We start from the raw sequence: 22,406 nt of genomic DNA on the forward strand, positions 1-22,406 counted from the left end.
TACTCACGACAGCGAACGAGACGTATCAAAGAAGATTTGGTTGCTTATTTATCACCCCCCCCACACACACACACACACACACACACACACTGTATTCCATCGATGTGGGTCAGTACAACAAGTTACACTTTGACTTTCAACCTCAGAGAACAACTTGTGTGTAAATCCTGGAACAAATCACCTGATTAAATCTTGATTGCACAGAATATATTCACAGCTTTGAAACGTCCATTTGTCATAAACCCGAGCTGAAACACTTATCACGCAGGAAAACGTGCTTCCTGCAGCCTCATGCCTGATCCTGCAGCTCATTATGATTAAATATTTATACAGCGGAACAATATATCAGCCTATTAATACTGTTTCCAGCTCCTGTTTGTGAGCACATGGTGTTTACACCACGGCTTCTCCTCTCACACTAGCCTTTCAGACCTTTCTCCAAATCTAATATACCCATCCATAAATAGCTCACCTATCGAGCCCATATTTGGCACGAGTGACGTGTCGCCGGAGCCAATCCGGACCACTGGATGCGCCAGTCCCCGCCTCTCCACGCTCCAGCTCCGCACTAATCACTCCTCCGCCGCCCATTTGCCTTAAATGGACAAGCAGGGGGAGAGGTTGATTGACAAAGCAGATAACGCCCCTTCGTTTACCAAGCCCCTCCCCGGCTCTGGCTCCCTATCACTGTCTATTTTGGCAACACGCGTCCACGCATGGAGCCTCCATCACCTCCAGTCGCTTTTACGCACCGAGCACGATAATGCGCGCAGGTACCGGGACGCTCGCAGCCGCCACCCTGACCCACTGAGCTGCTCTCACGGACTAATATGAGAGAAGTGGATGTAGAGGTGTGACACAGCCGAGAACAGGAGGCATCTTTCTCTGTGGACCGTTCTTGTTTCCCAGCACCGCGCGTCAGCATGGACGTCTTGGCGAACCACAGTATCTTTCAGGAACTTCAGCTCGTGCACGACACCGGCTACTTCTCGGCCATGCCGTCGCTGGAGGAGAACTGGCAGCAGGTACGTCTCAACTTTCAGCTCCTGCCTCCTCCTCCTCCACAGCGGAGCTTTCCCCGCACAGTACCCCCGGTGATGATGTGCGCGCTCGGGATGCGGGCGTCAACTTTTTTCCTCCTCAGAAGCGTGGATGCATGTGTGGAGTTGAGGGAGAAGCGAGGGGACGCTTCCCCTCTCTCATATATCTGACATTTCTCTCCGAGAGATGGCAAAGTGGATGATATGCGAACGCACGCCGGCGCGTAATAAAGCTGTCAAATGCGATTTGGGAAGATGAAGATGCGAATCCCATAATAGGGACTGGATTGGTCGTGAATAATAGATCTGCATCCCTCAGATTACTGAGTTGTGAAGCCCCTGCATGCAGAGAGGTCCCTTCCCATATTCATTATAGATTTCCTAACATGTCTGGCTTTGTACCATATTTAAATGCAGGGGTGAAAGAACGTGCGAGGAAGGCCGTGTAGGAGAGAGAATAACTGTCATCTGCATGCACACGCACAGACACACACACACACACACACACACTCTCCCTTCATACAACTTCAGTGGGTGAATATTAAGAGGAAAGCGCAGGGATCCACGCGGCCACATGCTGATGGAGGCGCCGGCACTTTACGCAGCCATCTCTGCTCCTATTTGACACCAGTGAACTGTGACACCTGCTGTGTTTGTTATGTGCATCCTCCAGACATTTAAACGGCTTCTACTGTCACTGCTACTTGTAGGAAAAAACGGTTTTCATGGGCGTAAAAATGCTTTTGAATTCTCAGCTTTAAACGCTCCTGTTCCACTTTATCTTTGTATTTGCACCGTTAATGCGTGAAAGCAGCATCTTCCTGTATAACCACCCGACTGTGCTTTCATTTCGAAGCTCAAATAAGGGCCATGCAGCCGCCGGCCCACCTGCATCGCTGCTGCTGCTGCTGCTGCTGCTGCTGCTGCTGCTGGTAGTGATGGAGATGATGATTTCCATGCTGCACTTGACAGACCAGGCGGAAAAAAAAATCATTGCAGGGAAACCTGATGCCGGTATTGTTCCTGCAATAGGAGCTCCAGCTTTCCCCACTGCTCTGCTCCAGGCGTAACATGCATGACAGTGGGGAGGGAGAGAGAAACCGGTGCGTGACCGTGCACATCCATTCGTTGTGGTCTGAGCAGCCTAATTGGCATCCTACTGTTCGCCCACCGACGCATCTTTTCATAACAAGTCTCCAACTCCCAGCCTTCGCTGTCAGTGGATTTTAAATTGCAAAGGCCTATGTGCAGTCTGTGCTGTTTCTCACCCACAGCCTGCATATCAAAAATCAATACCTGATGCAAATGTGAGGGAGAGAGGGAGAGAGGGAGAGAGGGAGGGAGCTGCATAGGCACAAGGCTGAGGGAGCTCTTATCTGTGGAGACTGGAAATGTCAGTTTTCTTTGACTGTCTGCAGCTTTTTTCTCCCCGAGACAACGTCCATTTTGGAATTACAGAAACTCGCTGTCTGTTAAGCACATTTGGATGTAGTTTAATTTCTCACAACCGAGCTGATATGTATTATTTTACATGAGGAAATGCTATATTTTCATGGCCCGATTCCTAAATTGTTGATCCTGGCTTCAGAATAGACTCACAAAAATCAAAAGAAACGTCTCAGGTTGTCTGATCCCGATGATCTTGCCCCTTCAGCCTGTGTCAGCTTCATTTCATCATCATTCTAATTCAAAATAGGAGCACACTCAAATAAACCAGTCAAAATGGGGAAAATACCTCATTCATAGAGTTTAAAAACCGATTTGCTTTGCTCTTGTGTCTCATCACGAGTCTTTATTGATGAAAACCAGATTTTGGCGAGTCCCTTCCGGGCACAATGACCGTGACATGCCCCCTCGCTCCTCGCGCAGCACAGACGTGTTCTCGGTGAACCAGCGTGCGCTCACTGTGGCGACATGAAGACGCCAGCGAGACCCGGTGAACACAGGAGTTATGAGCCGCGGCTCGCCTTAAAAGCTCCGTCTCCAGCCGAGGACCCGCAGTTTGAGCAATCCCCTCTGTGTTCCCGGCACAATTTAGAGTTTGATGCTTTTATGGGGTCTGATGGTGAGATAGGAGGCCGTTGTCGTCGGCCCTTAAATGGCTCCCTGAGATGCGATGGCAAGAATGAAGACTGTGTCCCCTGTTGGTGTCTGTGAGGCAGGATTCAGGCGGTTATGGAAGGACGGGGAGTAGAAAAGGGGGAAAGTGTTTCGGAGGTCTGCAGATGGCACATTTGAGGCTGCTATTTGTTCCATTATTGAACCTAATGGTGCCAAACTGAACTGTGCTGTCTCGCTTCCAAATCCCAGTACAGTCGCTTGTTCAGAGGAGGAACAAGCAGCAGGGCTGAGCTGGATTTGGAACAAGCAGGGCTGATCAGAACTTACTCATTATTTGTGGAACCCACTTTCCTTCAAAGCAAAGAGTACACGTGTTGTGTTGCGTCTTCACAGCGACAGAATTGGCTCGTTATCTTGGCTGCAATTTCCAGCGCTTGTTATGCTCCTTTGTAAACTGGAATTCTCTCTCTGATAAAACCTCGTTTGGCTTCACAGTCAAACAGTTAGCGTCATCTTCCTCACGTTTAGATGCTGAGATGTAGGAGACAAACATCTGGACGGGGCTGCAGCCTGATGTGATAAGAGTTTTCAGGTTGCACTGATGATCTGGCTCCAGCCTCAGCACTTGACCCTGATGGGGTAGTTGTAACAGGACACCACACAAATGGCTGTCTGTCATTGACCTCAGGACACACACCATACCCTCCAACACATATATTGTCCCTCAGGGGCTCAACACACACACACACACACACACACAAACACACATGTGGGCTGAGTGCCTGATGCCTGCCCAAGCGAAATGTCTGTATGTTGCCGCACAGTGCATTATGGGTTACTATATGTGGATGTGGACAGATTGTACGTGTCTTCCATGTTCCTAAATATGGAAGGAGCAGCAGGGCGCGAGGAGCGGCGGCGGCGTGGCGGCTCCATCTGGGGGTTGGAGGGGCACTGAGTGCAGAGGTGGGGGAAGTTGCAGAGCACGCACATTCTCCCCACTGCAAGGTTTCGCATTTCACAGTCCGGCGGGCTCGAACCCCCCCCCCAGGACTGACGAGCACACACAGACAGACAGTCGCAGATGAAGAGGTTGGATGGTGTCCCGAGGAACAGGAAGAAGAGGAGGAGGAGGAGGAGGAGGCGGAGAGATGGAGGAGTTGTGTCGCTCCACACCAGGTTGTTAGAGTCGTGGTCAGAGATGCATCAGCATGGTGACCCCTCCGTCGGCCTCCAGAGGGAACACGAGGAGGACAGAAAGACAGAGGAAGATCCAGCAGTAAATCTGTGATTATCCTTATGTATCCATAAGTGTATTTGTGTGTGTACGTGCACGCCGGTGTGTCTCAGTTTATTATGTAATCCTCAGTAGGCCACAGCTGCTTTCTCACACACAGCGGGCGTGCTGGGGATCGCAGCCAAGTGGCCCCCTCCTTCCTGTCTGCGTCTTCCTCCATCCCTCGTTCCTCCGTTCTCTCCTTTTCTTTCTGCTTTCCTCTTATAGAATTAGCACAGTATGGATTTTTCATCTCTGCAGGGCTGTTGTGTAAGCTCAGGACCCGTGTGTTTTCCCCACGCTGCTGCTCAGCTCTGCTGTAGCGCTCCCCGAATCGCTCTTCTTTGGTTTTTGCGGAGCTGGTTTTTAAAACACATCCCATATATTCACCGTGACCTTTTTGCCAGCCCCTATTTCATGTAAGTTTATGCAAATTCAAATTAAATCAATCCTGTAACAGGCACAGCTCAGTATTCTTCAAGCTGGAGGAGGAAGGACAAACTGGAGCTTAATCTTATTTGTCTCCAAAGAGCTCCTGGTAGTGTCTCCGTTCCACGCCTGCGGCTTTATTAAAATGTCACATCAACTGTAAGTACAAGAAGAGGAATTCCTCAAATCAGGTTTGGACACTCGCCAAAGAGAAATTTAGTTAAGTCCCTTTTAGTTTAACTGACGCCTGCTTCCAGTCGCTCGATGCCTGAGACAATGTGCAGGAAGGCAGCAGAGCAGCGTTGCAGCATCACCTCCGATGGGACAGCAGACTCGTTCCTAACAGCTCACATTATACAGCAGCACTGTTCTCCAGCTGCAGTTCATTCAGAGACGTCCTCACAGATTCCCATGCGACCCCGTGCTGCCTCATGACGCTCTGATGTCAAATATGAAATTGCTTTCTCGCCGCGTTGTTTTGCTCACCTCTAACCCAATAGCGGTCAGAAGATCTTGAAGATGGATGCCACGTAGAATCTATTTGACATGACTCGGGCCGTGACGCACAGAGGCATGAAAGGGAGGCTTTGTGCGCCGGTGCACAATGCAGCAAGCGTCTCTGCTGGATGCTCCTCAGTGTTTAGACACAAGGTTATTACTCAATGCTGTGATTCTAAGAAAACAGTCATGTCTGTTTAGGGGTGGTGGAGACGCTAATAAAGGAGCTATGAGTTCATCTAATTAGTATGAATGCATAAATTAACTGGAGGTGCAGAAACTCAATTGGGCTCCGGTAGCAGCAGCGGCAGTTATGTTAACAAGCTGATTTCTAGGAAAGAGTCGAAGCATTTCAGTTGTTATTTCATTTCTAGAGATTCATTTATCTCTGCTGCACTCATGCACTCTCACATGCACGGCTCCTGAATTCCATGCTGCAGGACATTCTATGTATTTTCCCTGCATGCACACACACACCGCCTCATGCAGGTGCACAGGTTTGTGTGTACGTTGTGTAATGAGATGTGCGAGCGACCCCCTGACCCAGTAACATCCATTCTGCCATAAGAGCGCTTAGTGAACTCTGCCACCTCTGTCTCATCACTCAGGCAGCTGAGAGGCGATTGCCAGGGATAGGTGACTGCCACTGCTTTATGGGCGCTGATGAAAAGGTGGGAAGCGCTGATGAAAGAGAGGACGACGGAGGAAGCATTCATTTGTCTGATGCTTTGGTGACTGGGCCCGTCGGAGAGAGGGAGACGTGGACGGGGGTGAGGAGGAGGGTGTCGGAGAAAAAGACAGTGCGAGGGAGAGCGGAGAGGGGGGGAGGACGGGGGAGGGAGTGCGGTGAACAAGCATATCTTTATGTATGGCTTCCGTCTGTGAAACGCTCTGCCACCCCAGGTTTGATTAACAGTGAGAAGAGGAGCCAGTCATTTTTTTCTCCTCACACCAGCACGCATGGCTTGGCAATGACTTTCACATCATTTGAGGCGAAATCGGGAAGCCGTTACAGCACCTTACAGTGATCCGACATGCTTCGCTTCTGCCATCCGGCGTGGAAACCGCAGGGAGAGAAGAGACAGCAAGAGGAAGGAAGGAAAGTCTCAGGGACTCATTTTCTGCTTTGGAATCACTCTCTCTCTCTCTCTCTCTCTCTCTTCATCTCATGATGTCTCCTGCTCGCTCTCTCTTTGACAAATTCCGAGAAGACAGTTTTGAGGAAATCACAGCTGCCTTGTTTGATTTGCTCCACTCTCACCCCGGTTTAAAGTCAGTCCCTCCGCAAGAAAGTTGAACTCGGGAGAGTTATGCAATCAAAATTTTGCACATTGCTGAACAAAGGTTCTTTTATTCGGAGCGACGACATTGAATAAAAGGAGCAGAGGAAAAAAATTGCTGAAGAAATTGATGCATAAAAAGAATTTACATCCATTTCCACAGATATTTCATTAAGTTTTCCGCCACGAAAAGACAAGATGACGATGATCCCCACGCTCCAGATGTGTCTGTTAGAAGGTAGATTATCTGCTCAGTGGGCCACAAACCCTCAGCCTCCGTCAGAGGGATGTGAAGCCTTCACTCGGCTCAGATGGATCGAGTCAGGAGTCGTAAAATCGACTGAGAAGGTGGCAGAGAAACAGCTGTTCCACATTTTATCACAAAGACAACGTTGTGACTTAGATGCATATCGTGTAGGTTCATTACCACAGAGATAATAGAAACATGTATAGAAGAGTCTGTCATTGGAATAAGTTACAGTAAAGAGCTAATTTCCTTTTTTCTCCACATCTTCCTCCTGCATCCACAGTTTGATTAATCCTGCAGCCTGCACACATATTTGGAAATGCACTGGCTTTGATAGCGGCCACATATTCACACTGTGTCCAGGCATTTTACAGCCATCATTGGCTGCGACATACCAAGCATTACATCCCATCTCCCTGCCTACCTGTTGCTAGGCAGCCTTGGCAAGCACCAAGACCAGTTTTGGCCTATTTGTTTGTTTAGCTGTCAGTCTGAGAGGCTAATCCCACCCCGAGGGACGGGGAGCCATCCAGAAACCAGAGATCCAGCCATGTGGACCATCTCACTCCAAAGATGGAGCGAGACAACGGGGGGAGGAAGAGATGGACGGGGGTATGAGAGACAAGGGCAATTTGCCCTGAGTAAACAACGCTGCTTGTTGTTGTCATCTGAAGCCAGTCATCAATCACGGCCCCAAGCTCTTAGTGGTGACAGCCGCAAGGACGCAGCACGCTCTGAAACTGGCTGGACACTTTATAAAGGGAGACAGTCATTGGTGGAGATCCGAGCGCAGTCGTCAGAGCCGTGGTGACTTTAGGAGAACGTGTGTGTTTTTGTGGGAGGATGTTATCTTGAGGTTGAGACCAGGAGAGACGCCGCAAGTCCACTTTTTGAGATTTGTGCCTGACTTACAGCTGTATTATGCAAGCAGTACAAAGTGTGTGTGTCTTTGTGGGAGTCCATGCACTCAGTGTGTGTGTGTGTGTCTGTGTTTGTGAGAGTTTGTGGTTTGCATGCCAGCCTCAGCGCTCATGCAAAGCCAGTGGTGTTTTTCCACCTGCTATGGCTCGCTGCTCCAAAGCTGCTCGGCCGGCTGGCCAGTGAGTCGGGACCTTCATCGTTTCCTTCCCTGCATCGGTCCCTCTGTCTACTCTTTGACGATTCCTTATCCCTTCTTCTACCTTTATCTCCCCCTCTTCCTCGCCACCATTAACTAAACTAAATTTTCAATTAAAACCTTATATTCTTCAGGTGGTTTAGTTGACAACTTCACCTTTTGGCAAAAAAATCCTGCATTTACTCTTCCAATCTTCCTCTTTGTCACTTCTTCTGTTCTTCCAAGCTTCTCCACATCATTTGCTTAAGATCCACAGCCGATCACACCTGCTTCTGCAGCTTGAAGCCAGAGGTGAGGTGGTCAGGAGCTGATAAAAGATGTTTTCAGTTGTCAGCAGCTGAAAAGATTAAACTGGGTCCCAGTTTACCCTAAAGACACTGGTTTCTCCGGCCAACTGGGTCCGTCATGTGGTTTCAGTCGTTTCTATTCCCTGCAGGCTCGAGTTGTCTGAATACGATACGACTTGTGTCCTCAAAACGAGGCAGATTCAGCTTGAATTGGGATTTGCTGATATGTCAAAGCCTGAAAGCATAATTTTTCACGATGAAATACATTTTTTTGACAGAAAAGTGTCAACGTAGACAGCCAGAGCGGCCGAGAGGACGCTGCACCCAGCTTAACTCTTCCAGCGGCCTGGGAAGTGCCCCTCTGTGATTTAATGAGACCTGTGGGAAGAGCCATTCATCAGCGTGACAGCGTACCTCTGCTCCCCATTGTTCTGCTCTGGTATGTGAGGGGAGCACTGTGTGTTTTGGCCTTAATGACGGGCTGGCAACCCTTAGATTAGATGAATCTCCTGGTGCTAATTAAGACCCGAGCTGCCAGAAGACATCTGTGTTTATACCGTCCCACGAGCGGTTCGTTGGATGTGTTTTACAGCGTTGGCGATCTTGATATTTTGATCGAAAATGGGGATTTTGGCGCCTTGTGGGACCTTTAAACTTTTTAAACAACTCTGGGTGTAAAATTCTTGCCTAAAAGATAAAATCCACGATGTCGAGTCATTTTTTGTTTATAATTGAATCCTAAAAACAAGAATTGAGCTCTTTGCTATAACTTATTCCTGTGACAGACTCGTTTTTCTCCCTGGGGTACATGTGATAAATTCTCCCGTTCAGAGCCGAATCAATAAAAGCAAACTCTGTACGTGGGGATGTGTGATATAAATACCAGTTTGTGACTTAACAACATTTACGAATCCCGGCTGTGCATGTTTTTCCTCTTCTCTTACTAAACTGACGCTGTCACATGAATGTTTCACCATCCAATCCAATTCCCCCCCGTGCGTATTTTCAGGGAAGAGAATTTGATAACTTATGCTAACAAGAACGAAGGCATCCCCGTCCTCTTCCTCAACCCTCCCTCCCTCCAATCACCCGCACCTCCTCCTGCTCTCCGGTTTACTGCTACGTGTTACTCAGTCTATTGCCCCAGATATTATTTCATTGTAAAATGATGCCAATTAGTAAAGCCAGTCGCCGGTGGCTGTGGTCTGGCTCCTTCTCCGCTCCGGCGGGGAAAGTTATTTGGGTCGGCAGCTATTTTCAGCCTGTGATGTTGCCAGGAATACTTAAGGGAGCAGCCACTGTTTTATAAGAGAGCACATCAATAATTTTCATTGGTTTATGTTTGTGTATGTGAGTGCGTGTTTGAGGAAGAAAGTGCGAGGCGGAGGGAGAGCGCTACGGCGACAGGGTTTATTGGGTTTATGTGTGTGCTTATACCTGTGTGTGCCTGGTAAGAGAAACGTGGGCGGATCTCTCTGGCGCATGTTGTGTGTGTGTGTGTGTGTGTGTGGGTGTGTAAACTGTATATGTGTGTGCTCCAACACATGCATGTTCCTATGTTGCACCTGTCGTGACCCCCATCTTAATTTAAAACACATTAACTCACCAGCCTTTAAACTTTAACCCCAAATCTTAATGCAGCTCTTACTGTGGGCCTCACACTTTGCCCTGGCATCACCCGCTGAACGCTGCTGTACGTGTGGAACAGCGGTCAGAGCACACAAACGCACACACAGCATCACACACGCAGCGAAAGGCCAAAGTCAATGAGTTCCTCGCACCTTTCTTAGTGCACATAACCGCCCTCTCCCCCACGCCGCCGAGCAGCCGTGCATTGTCAGGATGAAATTGGGGTGAAAAGTCCTCGCACTCCGCCTGCGCTTCCCGCTGAAGAGCCAGCCACTCTGCACTGCAGGGTGAACGGGTTCAGCCTGCCGTGCAGCCTCCGCCCATCCGCATCACAACCTGAACTCACATGCACTCTCTCTCTTCCTGCCCTATCTCCTTGGAGGAGAGCCCACAGCAGCGGCAAGGAGACGTCTTTCAATATTTTAAGCAGCTTGGGCTCATCTTTGTCGCTCAGGTTTGTTTTGAAAGCGGTTAGTGGAATAATAGAGGGAGCGACAGCGCCCCACCTCCTGTTTGCACGGTCTCGGATACACATAGAGTCACAGGGATGTACACACTCTTGCGTAACTGCACAGATTCACCGACTACCAACGTCTGCAATCCTGAGCTAATCCACCTTGGCCTTGCAAGACTGTTCCACTGACCTGCTTTCGCTGCTCGCGCTCGTTTTCCTGCCACTCACTCACTCACTCACTCACCAGCCCCCCCCCCGCCATTGCTTCTTAGCTAACCGTGCAGTTCGGGGATCGTAATGCTGAGACTGTGGCGCGCTAACAGACATGCTAAGTGTTACAAAACACCTGCGAGGCAAACGCAGGGTAAACACCGACAGGTTGACTGGGAAAAAAAATAAACGGAGGTGGCTTCTTATTCAGCCGCCGAGCAGCGTGTAAGAATGAAGCGTTTTGGCTCTTATCGGCGCGGGCTCGGCGCCACAGTTGCACTTCACGGTTTGTGGACGTGAGCGGGGTACCGAGCGGCCCTCTCCGCCTGCCACTGTATGAGGGGGAAGCAGAGTTTTTCCGCTTCACTGTTCCCTTTATCTCTCCCCTCTCCGCTCCCCTGTGTTATTTTCGGCCCTCCGCCCCCCCCCTCTCTCTCTCTTTCTCTTTCGCAGCTCGCCACTCTTTTGTTTCTCCGTGCCTTTTGCAGCCAAGGCCCCATTCTCTCGCCCCGTCATTGTGTGCGGTAATGAAGATTAGCCAGCCCGCCGCACACAATGGGGTCCCCGCATCCGGAGCGCAGACTCCCCAAATCCTGCTGCAAGCTGCTAACCACTGTTGTAAAACCACTGTTGTCGCCGACCCCCTCTATCAACGCACCCACACACATGCACGCGTCCTGGCTCCAGCGAGCACAGACGTGTCCACACTGCTCTCTGCACTCTGCCGCGCTGAAAGCAAATGGCTGAAATGTCTCCTGATTAGATTAGGACGGTTTTGACAGCTGAGAGGCAGCGCTCGGCGACTCATAGGCCGATAAACAGCAGCTCACCCAAATCCAGTTAAAGAGAGACAGAGTTCCCCTCCCCAGCGAGCGCAACACCGCTTCAGTCGCTGGGATTATAACCCCCCCTCCATCCCCCACCCATCCTCCATACCCTGCTATTCTCCTCTCCCCAATCTCATCCTCCTCTCCATCGTGCATCGTCTCAAAGTGCCTCTTCTCCTCTCCTCTCTTCTCTTCTCTATCCTATTTCACCCTCACCACCTCTCCCATCCTCGACTTAATACCAGAACAAAGACATTTTCCACACTTTGTCACAAGCCATTTAGACGGAGCCGTAGAGGTCTTTATACGCAGTTACACTTGTTGTGTCCCGATGCTGAGACCTCTTAATAAACGTCTGAGTCGCGCTCAAGGTCAGCAGATCTCCACGAGTTCAATCTGTTTACTAGTCAAGCTTCTTGCAGCGTTTAGAGGAAACATGTGTAGCTTTGTCAGCGTGGAGCGGCGGATTATCCACATGTGACGGAAGCAAATGTGTGTACTGAGAACACAGACGGCCGTGTGTGTGCTCAGGATATAAAATATAATTACTTTCCAAAAGTTGAGATGTGATGAGAAGATCGAGGTGTCTGTCGTAGTCCTGTCTTTAATGCAACCGCAGTTTGGATCCAGCTTTTCAGAAATGCATGTTTCTTTTAATTATTCTTTATTTAATCTCTAAAAAAAATCTCCAGCTAAAGTTTTGTCACCGAAGCGCAAAGAATCCTGTGATAGTTTGGGATCTGGAAGGACGTAAATCCATCCAGTAGTTTATGCACAATCCTGCCAATTAACAAATGCAGATGAAAATATAGCCTCCTTGGTGGAGGTAATTACGGAACCAGTAACATTTCCTTAAATGTGTCCTTTGATTTGTGTTGGTGTCCATGTTGTGTTATCGCTGGGAGAAGAGAGGGGAGGTCCCCGGTGTCGGTGGATGTGTGTTTTCTGTTGTGTCTGCTCGTAGAAAGCGATGGGAAATGTCTTTCTGCTCCATTAAGCAGGGGTCACCAGGTTTGTGTGCTCTGAGTGCTCCATCATTGTGGCTTTCCTGCCGGATGAAAGCAGCTTTGAAGATCCCCCATCACACGAATGCACGTGTCACGTCGGCCTCCAGAAACCGAGGGCTTACAGCGGGGGGAGACGTCTTTTCCTGAGAAACCAACAAACTGAACCTCACACGGAAAGAAACAGGCAATTATTGTGTCCGAGAGCCAAGCGCTGAAATAAAGTGTTTAAATCTGAGCGTTAAGTCCAACAAAACTAAATTGAATATGCTGCCTCCAGTGCCCGTTGTGTCTATTAGTGCAGCCATCCAAACAAAAACTGACTGAGTGTAAAGGAGGTGTCAGGTTTACAACCAAACGAGCATTATTCCCTCAAACTCCGTCAGCAAATTGTGATTTAACAACTGGCAGCGTGTTATCAGCTTGAAGCCCACACTGTGTAAAAGTGCCTCAAGGTGCTGCGTTGCCAGGTTTTGACGGAGGAGCTGACGGGGGCTCTGATTATTACTGTGAGGCTAATGTCGTCTGATAAGGCCGCGTGTGTAATTAAGCTGTTTCCGTGGCGTGTTATCTGAAGCTAGGTGAGGCTCGGCAGCCTGGAGAGATGGAGCTGTTAGTCAGTGAGGAGGAGGACGACTCCTGTCTTCTTCTTCTGCGCCAGGATATTTATTTTGTTTATGCAGCTATAGGTAGGAAGACGCCACGGCTTCATCCTTCCCCTCGAACCCACCTCTCGTGCTCTGGGATTTAATTCTTTGCACAGCCTGTGCAGAGGCCTGTTTCTTCATCTTTGACCCGTCGGCCTCTTTCTTCTCTGGGACGGCAGATAAATTAGCTCTGTCTCTAGCCTCTAGCTTTTTCTCTTTGTGTCTCTGCTCCTTCCATCTCTGCTTGAGCCTCGTCGCCCCAGAACCCCGTCGGGGCGTCAGAAGCTCCAAGATCCCTCCTGGCCAAACACCGCACCCCCTGCCGCGCTCTCCATTGAGAGTAACAGGGCGACGCGAGGGCGCCCTGCTATTCAGATCAGTGTCGAGGAAAATGAAGCATTATCGCCCCACCCCTCCCTCCTCCTCCTCCTCCTCCTCCTCCTCCTCGCCCCTGAAGGCAGGTCCCCCCCGCTCAACCAGGATCCGCTGATGACGCCACACTACTCTCTGAGGAGTCTGAAATCTGGGGGCCGGGGCTCTTAGCGAGTGCACGGGAAAGAGCAAAAACCCTGGAGGGGAGCTTAGGGAGAGTGTGTGTGTGTGTGTGTGTGTGTGTGTGTGTGTGTGTGTGTGTGTGTGTGTGGGGGTTTAGAGATTTTGTGTGTATGTGTGTGTGTGTGGGGGGGTGCTGTGCAAGTATTGCTCAGCGAAGTTATAGATTACCGTCTCTGTCAGCTGCGATGGCCACCGCTGATGAGCTCCTGCACGGTATCATTTCCTATCGATTAGGCGCTGCGACGCAAACACACACACACTCAATACCCACGCGCGCACACACACACACACACACACACTCACACACACACACACACACACACACACACACACACACACACACACACACACACACACACACACACACACACACACACACACACACACACAAGCTGTTGGCGAGATGGCCACTGCCTCGGGCTGCTGGTCATTTAGCTGCCACCTCAAAGTGATGGCTTGGCCGGGCTCACCAGATCAATGAGGGACATAGGCGCTATAACACACCGCGGCTGGATAAGACACACACATGTGCACACAAACACACACACACACACACACACACACTATGCTCTCTGAATTAAGTGCCTGCCCAAAGTTTTCTTTAGATAAAAAATGCCAAGTGTGTTTGCAGAATCACAAACAGCCACGACAAAGAGCCGTAAACAACACCAGCGCGTCATAAAACTGGAACCAGCAGCAGTGTCCTGTTTGTGCCTCAGATCTCCTCGTTGGAGTGAGAAGTGTCGAGGTCGTTGTTCAGCCTCACCTGCAGCGGAAACTGTGACTAATTGCTCTCAGGGATTTTAATCAAAGCTGTTGTATTCACGCCCAGGCTGCCTCTTATTTCCTGTGACACTGTGCAATTTAAATAAAAGCAATAAACAGACTTGTCAGTTGTTGAATGTGAAACTGCGGAAGAAGAGAAACAGTGTTAATTCATCCGTGACGTGAATGTTACTCACTTTTAAAATGGGTAATCAAACCTCGCCTATGATATATGAAAATGGCCGAAGCGAGTAATCAAAATGTCATGTCGGTGCCGAAAAGGGTATTTTTTTTCCAATTTGTGGAAGACAGACGATCAAAAGCACATCAAACGTTGTTTTTCTGTTGTGACGCCACAAATGTCTCACACTCACGGCATATACGGTTTTTTCTATTCGCTACCGGAACCGACATCAACCTCCGAGCTGCGACCTTAACGCTGAAATGAACGCGCAGCGCGGCCAGAAGGCGCCGCCCGTTTCCGTAAACGCACCAAACGTTAACGATCCTCCGGCACTGCAAAATACTATAAGAGGAAGCTAGAGAACAAACAAAATCCCTGCTGCACCATAACTGTTAAATATAGTTTAACATGATATTGAAAAGAGAAAATGATCACGTCTGTAGCATTTATGTGAAGCTTCTCCTGTGAATCCATCAGCTTCGCTCAGCACAAAGTCTCTGACTCCATCCAGGGGTCAGAACTGTAAATAAAACCCTTCAAATTGGCAAATTGACATTTTTACACTTTGACCTTTAAGAAGTTTCCCCCCCATTTCGAGCCTTTGCTCCCAGTGAAGCTAAACGTCACTTGGCTCCGGCTCCAGACATGAGAGTGGTATCAAGCTTCTCACCTCGCTCCCCCCACGCCTCACTGCTGCATCACCCCCTCCAGCTCAGGGACCCCCCGCACCGTCCTGCCCTTGTCAACCCTGCTAGCATCAGCGCCGAATATTATTCATAGCACCTTGTCTCTATCACGGCATCTGTAAAAACTAAACACGATCATCCTAAAATTAATGAGCCGTATCCACCCCATTACATTTATCTGTTTAGTGGTGTTTTGGGCCTTCCTTTAGGGCATTATGCATGCTCCTCTGTTCATATTTATAACCCAGGCTTTTTATTAGCAACGTTGCGGGGCGCTAACAGTTGGGAGGCAGCCTGCGCTTTGATGGTGATGGCAGGCGGCTCGGCGCAGGCCAAATGTAAAGGGAGGTGACGTGGAGAGAGAGGATCAGCTGCCAGGCCAAGGGCCCCACGGAAGAGGGGAGGAGAGGGGGGGGGGACAGAGAAGTGAGAAGAGGAGCAGACAGAGAGAAAGTAGAAGTGAATGAATCAGGGCTGGTTCACAGCTCTCAGCCGGTTTGACTTTGCGAGAAGCGCGTGTTGCGATCAGCGGATATTTGTCACCGCGCTGCACCTGCTGTATTTTAAGCCTCACTAACCTGAGGTGTGTTCTGCATGCATGATTCAGTGTGTGTGTGTTTGCACATTTGTGTATGTCGCGGAAAACATGAATACAAAATACACATTTGTATATGATCTATGGGTCAGGTTCCCTCTTTCTCTGCCTCTAAAGCAGGGAGATTTCTTTAAATATTTATGGGTTTCTTGTGGGTAAAGACGACTTAGATTTAAGTGATTTGACCTCAACTGACAAACTGTGAGTTTAAACTCAACCCTCACTCCTACTTTTAAACCCATTTGAGCTTTCGCCACGTTTCTATGTACAGATGTGTCTCCATCAGTTGTTCTTCGCCCCAATAAAATTAAAATAAGCCTTGTGCCCCGTGCACACTCGGTACTAAACACTACGAGTGTGCACTTATTGGAAATGTTTAAATGATGAATGGACATAAAGCAGAGCTACCCACACATTTCGACCAGGGGCCAAATTTTTAAAAACATTTTTGAACAATTTATAGACGATAAGATTCATCACAAGTAATTTGGCACGTTAATTGACCGTTAAATTTTAACGACAATTAATACAAATTATACGGCACAGCCGGCAGGGTCACACAAATCTCCATCTCCTGGAGAGGACAGTAATCATGGACCCGGCAGTCGGGTGACATTTTGGATTCTACGCCTCATCACTGCCGTCAAACATCAGTTTCACCTTTGACCTTCTTTAGTTTAGTTTCGCTGATCAACCCGTTACATGAGACGTTACCTGAAAAGGACAGAAAGGTCAAACTCGTCTTCACGCACGCGACAACACTTTGATTGATCTCGACGGCTCCTTTTGACACGTCACAGCGAGGAAAAGCACAGGTGTGAATATTAAAATTAATGGTGGCTGAATTCCATTTAGCTGCCTCAATTTCAGGGTCCTGGTATTGTGCTCGCTGCCTCGCTGTCACTCATCTGTCACGGCCGACGGGGACACTGGGACGGTTCATTAGAGAACGACTGTGGCGCAAGAGTAAATACTCCAGAAGAACGCTCTCGAGAACCAGGGTATTTTCACACCTGAAAGTCCGAAACCAAGGTTCATGTCCGGTTAATGTTCGTCTCAGATAAAAACCTAGCACGACATGTCTCCATCCTGTCGTCTTCACCTCCCTACACCTGACTGTGATTGGTTTATAGACCTCCACTCCTACATCCACTCATTCAGGATCTGCACTTTTATGAAATACTTGGTGTCCTCCCCACTCGTACTGTCTCGCTCAGGAGAAATGCTCGAGTCCCACGTCAGCGGACAAAACCATTTTCTAAGGCGGCGAAGGTGGATCTGCTGGAACAGGCTCCGGATTGTCTCGGATTATCCTTGGTCATGAAGGAATCATCCCTAAAGCGTTTTAGGAACTGGACGCTGGCTCCGTGCAGAGCCAATTCATGTTGGCTCTGCACGGAGCGGCGCTCATCCAAACAGCGCTGAAACAATTCATTAGCGCTTCTTTATCTTGGCCATTGTGCTGCAGTGCTTCTGGCTCTGGATTCGTTGCCTACACAAACACAGGAAAAGTTGCACATTCACTTAAGCCCACGAGACGGGCAAATAGACGTGTTTATGCATGTGCGTAGGTGTTCACACTAACACACACACAAGAGCTGCATAATAATGCTATACTCACACGTGCACATACAAAGTAGCATAATTACATGCAGCTACATACAGTACACACACCCACATTAGGCTACACACACAGAAACCGCTGATCAACTGCATGACCTTCTCTCTAACAATGTTAATGTCACCACCTGGGGAGGAGGAAGGGGGAGGGAGGAAGAGGAGGAGGGGCCGTGATGGAGTGATGGGAGGGGAGGATGGAGAGAAAGAGCGCAGGATAAGCCTGTCGTACCTGCCACCCCCTCACCTGCAGCCCGTTTCATCCGTCAAACCCATGTTCTGTATGCACACGCATGCACACACACTCTTAAGTATGGTATGCATGTATGTGCGCACACACACGGGCATGCAAGCACGTCAGCGCGGATCGTAACCTAACACGAGTGTGCACGAACCCTCCTCTGTGCACGTGAGGCCCGTGGTTTGCCCGCTGACAGGATCCCGTTATGCCAAATGTCACACTTCCAAAACGGATTCACCCCCCGCGGAGAAAATGAAGTCAAGACCTTCCTCCGCTCCGTCTCCCTCTTCTCTCTCCTCTCCAGGCTCCTTCACCTTGTCCCTCCATCACTCTCCTCCACCTCCGCCTTCTTCTTCTCCTTCCACTCAGCCGCCTCCCCTCCCTCACTTATCTTTTTCTATCCTCTTTTCCGCTCCCTTGAACTATCTCTACCTCACACACACCCTCACCTTGGTTTGCAGTCCTCAGCGTTTTGCTGAATAAAGTCTCCTTTAACTGGCTGGTTTTTAGTGGATAATTAGTCCTCACCTTGGGAGAGGAGGAGACCACAATGAGAGGAAGAAGAGGAGAAAAGAGGGTGATTTGGGGGAATAGATAGGGGGGAGAGGCAGGAGGAGAAAGGTAATGGTGAAAATGAGAGAGAGGGAGAGCGATGTGGTGTGTCTGAGGTTGAAAGACTGTGTAAAGAGCAGCTTTGTGTTATTTTTTCAGTACCTCATGGAGCAGCGCATGCTATTCCCTTCATCATGTCTCAACACCTTCAATATTTAATTGTGCTCTGAAAGGAAGAATGAAGGGAGGGGGGGGAAAAAGCCCTTTTCTTTGAATTCACGACTCGCTGGCCGCAGCCATCAAGGAAACAGTAGAGACCTCACAGATAGAGCATGAAAGAAGTTATTTTCTAAAGCCGTCGCAGAAAAGAAGAAAACATGTAGGCGTTGAGTGGAGGGGGGGGGCACCGCACATTATCTTCACTTCTCACTGTAAACGTGGTCTCGAGCAGCTTTTTAATTTGATGCCAGTATGCAAATAGTGTAAAAAGTAGAAAAACTCCAAATCCCTTTTTGTTCCTTGCAACAAGGCGACTTAGAGGAGATATCACGCTCCCTTAGCAACAGAACCCCCCACCCCCCTGCAAAAAAAAAAAAAAATGTGCGGCTTTATTTTTAGAAGGTGCAAACAAGGGAAGAGAAGGGGGCTGCAAGATTGTAAATGTCTCTGATGTGTTCAGTCTGTACAACCTTATTCCTGATAATGGAACAAGCTACTCTGTCTGTCAGTGCCTATTTACACACAAATGAAGTGGCGAGTAGCACGCGCCCAGTGGAGCTGCTAGCCTCCATCTCAGCTGTCAAAACGGGTTAGTGGCTACAAGTGAAACACAACGATCCCCGGGATCAAACTGGCGCCGTCCGCTCAGACGTAATAGCTTCATCCTTGGACATGGAGCGTCTCCTTCCCTCGCCGGCTCTCCTTTTAGAGCCTCGCCAGCTTGTTGCAAAGTAATAGACTTCTCAGGATGCCAGTTCACACAAATCGGGGATGCAGTTTTTTATTTGCCCTCCGCGGGGAGAGGTGTTTGGTGTAATAGGGATGAAGCAGACCATAACTACAGCTGAATAAATCTTCCTATCTTGGCTCGGTGGAGGAAGCCGGTGCACACATGGCTTGTCAGAGCTCTATAAAATGTTGTTTGATAGGAGTTCTGTGCTGTTTAGGACTTCTCCTCTCGCTATCCACTCACCTCGCTTTTGTTCCGCGCTACAGCGGTTGCAATCAATCAGTGTGTAATCAGCCGTCTTGCCGGAGCTGCCAGGTAATCCAGGCTGTCTTGGAGGCTATCTGCGTGTGTGTGTGTGCATGTGACAGCTGGCAGAGCTGCTAGTTGCCTGTCTGGGTGAGCGGGTGGCACCATGCAGATTTCCTCTCCACGGCGTGTGACGGCATATCGGAGGATCTGAAGCCTGTTGGAATGGTCAAGTGGGGTTTAAGAGTGAGGACGGGGTATTTTCAGAGCAGTTGGCCCAAAGTGTGAACTTGCCTGAGCTGAATCTAAATCGAGTGTTTTCTTTCTCTCTCTCTCTCGCAGACCTGCTTGGAACTGGAGCGCTATCTGCAGACGGAGCCCAAGCGTCTGTCCGAGCTCTTCGACCAAGACCTGGATGGTCTCCTAACTCCGGCCTACTTAAAGGAGGATGGCGAGGAGGAGCTGACAGATGCTCTGCTCCCGGACCCGCCCAGCCTCCCTGAGCCTCCGAGCCCTCCAGTGATCCTCTGCCCGACAAAGAAGAACCTCCCCTCCACCGGGGCAATGAAAAGGGACCTCAAACTCAAAAGCCAGGGGCTGGAAAATGTAGAAGGGATGGAGGGCGTCCACCAGGCCCAGCTGAGCGCCGTCACCTCCCTGACACCCCCGTCGTCACCAGAGCTGGGCCGCCACCTCGTCAAACCCAACCAGACACTGACGGCCTCAGCTGACGGCACGCTCACCCTGAAGCTGGTGGCCAGGAAGGTGGGGCTCAGCGCGGCCCGATTGGTGGCGGCCCACGCCCTCCCGGTCCGAATGAAGGACGAAGAGGAGGGCGCCGCGTGCGTGATCGGGGTCGGGGAGCTCCCCGAGAACAAGAAGAGGATTCACCGTTGTCAGTTCAACGGCTGCAGGAAGGTGTACACCAAGAGCTCCCACCTGAAGGCTCATCAGAGGACACACACAGGTGAGACGTCCACAGACACAAAGCTCTTGCATTTAAAAAAAAAAAAAGGGAGTTGTTCAGCTATTTTGTCCTTTAACTCTAATGCCTCAGTTTGCATGATCAGCACAAGGGAATGAAATGCACAGGCTCCTCATTCAGTATGTGCATTCATTTAGCTCCAGGACCGGTTTGGAATCGCTACTCACTTTAACGTGCAGTAGTTTGTGTAAATGTGTGGACTTGTTTATGGACGGGAGAGACACAAGGTTAGGTTATCTGTGAATATGAGCATATTGAGTGGTGCACGTGTCTGTAAGTGGTCCTGAGAGCGGCTCTCCAAACCAGAGGCCGCCTGCATAGACTGGGTATAAAAACTGAAGTATTTACGGTTGGAAGTCGATCCTCTCGTCAATAAATATGGTTACTTACGGCGCTGGACAAAATGCCAAACGCGTGGCTTCAAAACGGCAGCTCATAAACCAGTGAGTGACGTCACGGTGACGGTTGATACTTGCCCACTTGTTATGAATTGACACTGATTGTTGGGGACAGTTTAAAGTGACTCAATGCTGAAGGTAACCAGTCGTTGCACAGTAGAGAAGACAATGTCAGAATATCTGTAACCGCACTTACAAACTGAAGGAACAGAAGTGAAGGCCCTGTGATGGATTTGGACTTGATGCACTTGGGCTTTTTCTTTTATGTTTTTCCTTACACCAGTTTTCTTTTACCGGTGGTTTTCTCTGTGCCGAACCAGGACGGGTCCTCCTTGTCAAGGTTCTTCTCAAGAAGGAAGAGAGGGGGAGGGTTCAGGAGCTATAACTCTCGCGCTCTTCCATCTCAATCCCAAACCACTCAGACCCCTGTCGGGGAGCTGTCCTCCGTCTGAGTAACTGCGCGGTGATGGATGGATTGACCTGGATAGGCCGCCATTTCCCCGCTTTATTTCAGGCCCTCTCGTCCTCTACTCTTCTCTATTAGTCTAGGTCAGTGCTTCTCCATCTGAGGTTGGAGACTGATTTTGCAGAGGCGGTAATAAGATCGTTTTAAGACAAGGGGAATATGTTTCATAGACAGCGGTGAGTTATAATCGAAGACGGCAGGTCGGCTAAAATTTGCCTACAGGTCGTGTGCACACCAAACACGTGTGATGAGAAAAGTGCAAACCACTGCCAAGGCCCCACCTCACCACCAGGGGCCCCACGCTGAGCGGGGGGTCCCCCCATTGAATGCACAGTATGTCATTTTTCTTTTTGATGCTAAAACAGTCGTTCGTAGACTCGTTTCTATTGGAAGGGTTTGGTTTTTCTAATGAGATGAATATCGACACCTGATAGGCGGCAGTGGCTCGTGCTCGCACAGCCCAGAATAACAAATGAAAGTGTGGTGGACTGCCATCTGGACTGCTGCTGCAGCTGTTTCCTTACATGGAGGTGATACAGCAAGCAGCGTCCATCATCCTCAATGAAGTTACAGTGACTGAAATTAGATTTGTTCGCCCCCCCCCCACCTCGCCGTCTAAATCCCCGCACTATTTGGTTGACAGATCACCTAAGCTGTCCGACATGTGACGTGTTTACTAGTAGCTCTGGCTGTCTTGCATTTTGGGGGCGTGTGAAGAGACTTGTCAACCTCTGCATGTCAAGGATGATGAAAACACGCCATATGTGTGATCACACCCTCGGCAGTGCACACCACAGGTTTTGGCGTCAGTCTGACTGGGACCGAGGGCACCAATCATCGATTTTGCCCAGTGTGCCGTGTCTGCAGCCCCTGTGATTAAACTGTGTGCCAACTGGGCAAGCACTGGGAGACCAGTGGCACTCGTGCAGCCCACTCATAACACGACCAAGGGGTTTTACTGGGAGAGTAAAACTCAGACGCATCAGCTCAAGTATCGGATTTGTACGAAAGCCCCAAAATATCCTAAAAAGTTAGTTTTCTTAATTCCAGTTCTATGTATTTGGTTGTATTTGCTTTTTATTTCCAGTTATTTATATGAAAGTTAAACAAAAAATATCAAACCTCAATTAAATACAATTTTCTTTTAATAGATATCGGTCA

The 22,406-nt window shown here is 49.3% G+C and overlaps 1 protein-coding gene across 1 annotated transcript in view; it reads left to right on the forward strand.

Annotated features, from left to right (window-relative positions):
• The first annotated feature begins 709 nt into the window (after positions 1-709).
• Positions 710-22,406, forward strand: part of klf7a (Kruppel-like factor 7a) — a 33,666-nt gene continuing 11,969 nt past the window's right edge. The window contains exons 1-2 of the mRNA XM_035150691.2: positions 710-1,025; positions 19,739-20,363. Of these exons, the coding sequence (XP_035006582.2) occupies positions 924-1,025; positions 19,739-20,363 (727 nt within the window). The 5' untranslated portion in view covers positions 710-923. The remainder of the gene's footprint in view (positions 1,026-19,738; positions 20,364-22,406) is intronic.

Source organism: Hippoglossus stenolepis, chromosome 24 (assembly GCF_022539355.2).
Source record: "Hippoglossus stenolepis isolate QCI-W04-F060 chromosome 24, HSTE1.2, whole genome shotgun sequence".
Classification (NCBI taxonomy): domain Eukaryota; kingdom Metazoa; phylum Chordata; class Actinopteri; order Pleuronectiformes; family Pleuronectidae; genus Hippoglossus; species Hippoglossus stenolepis.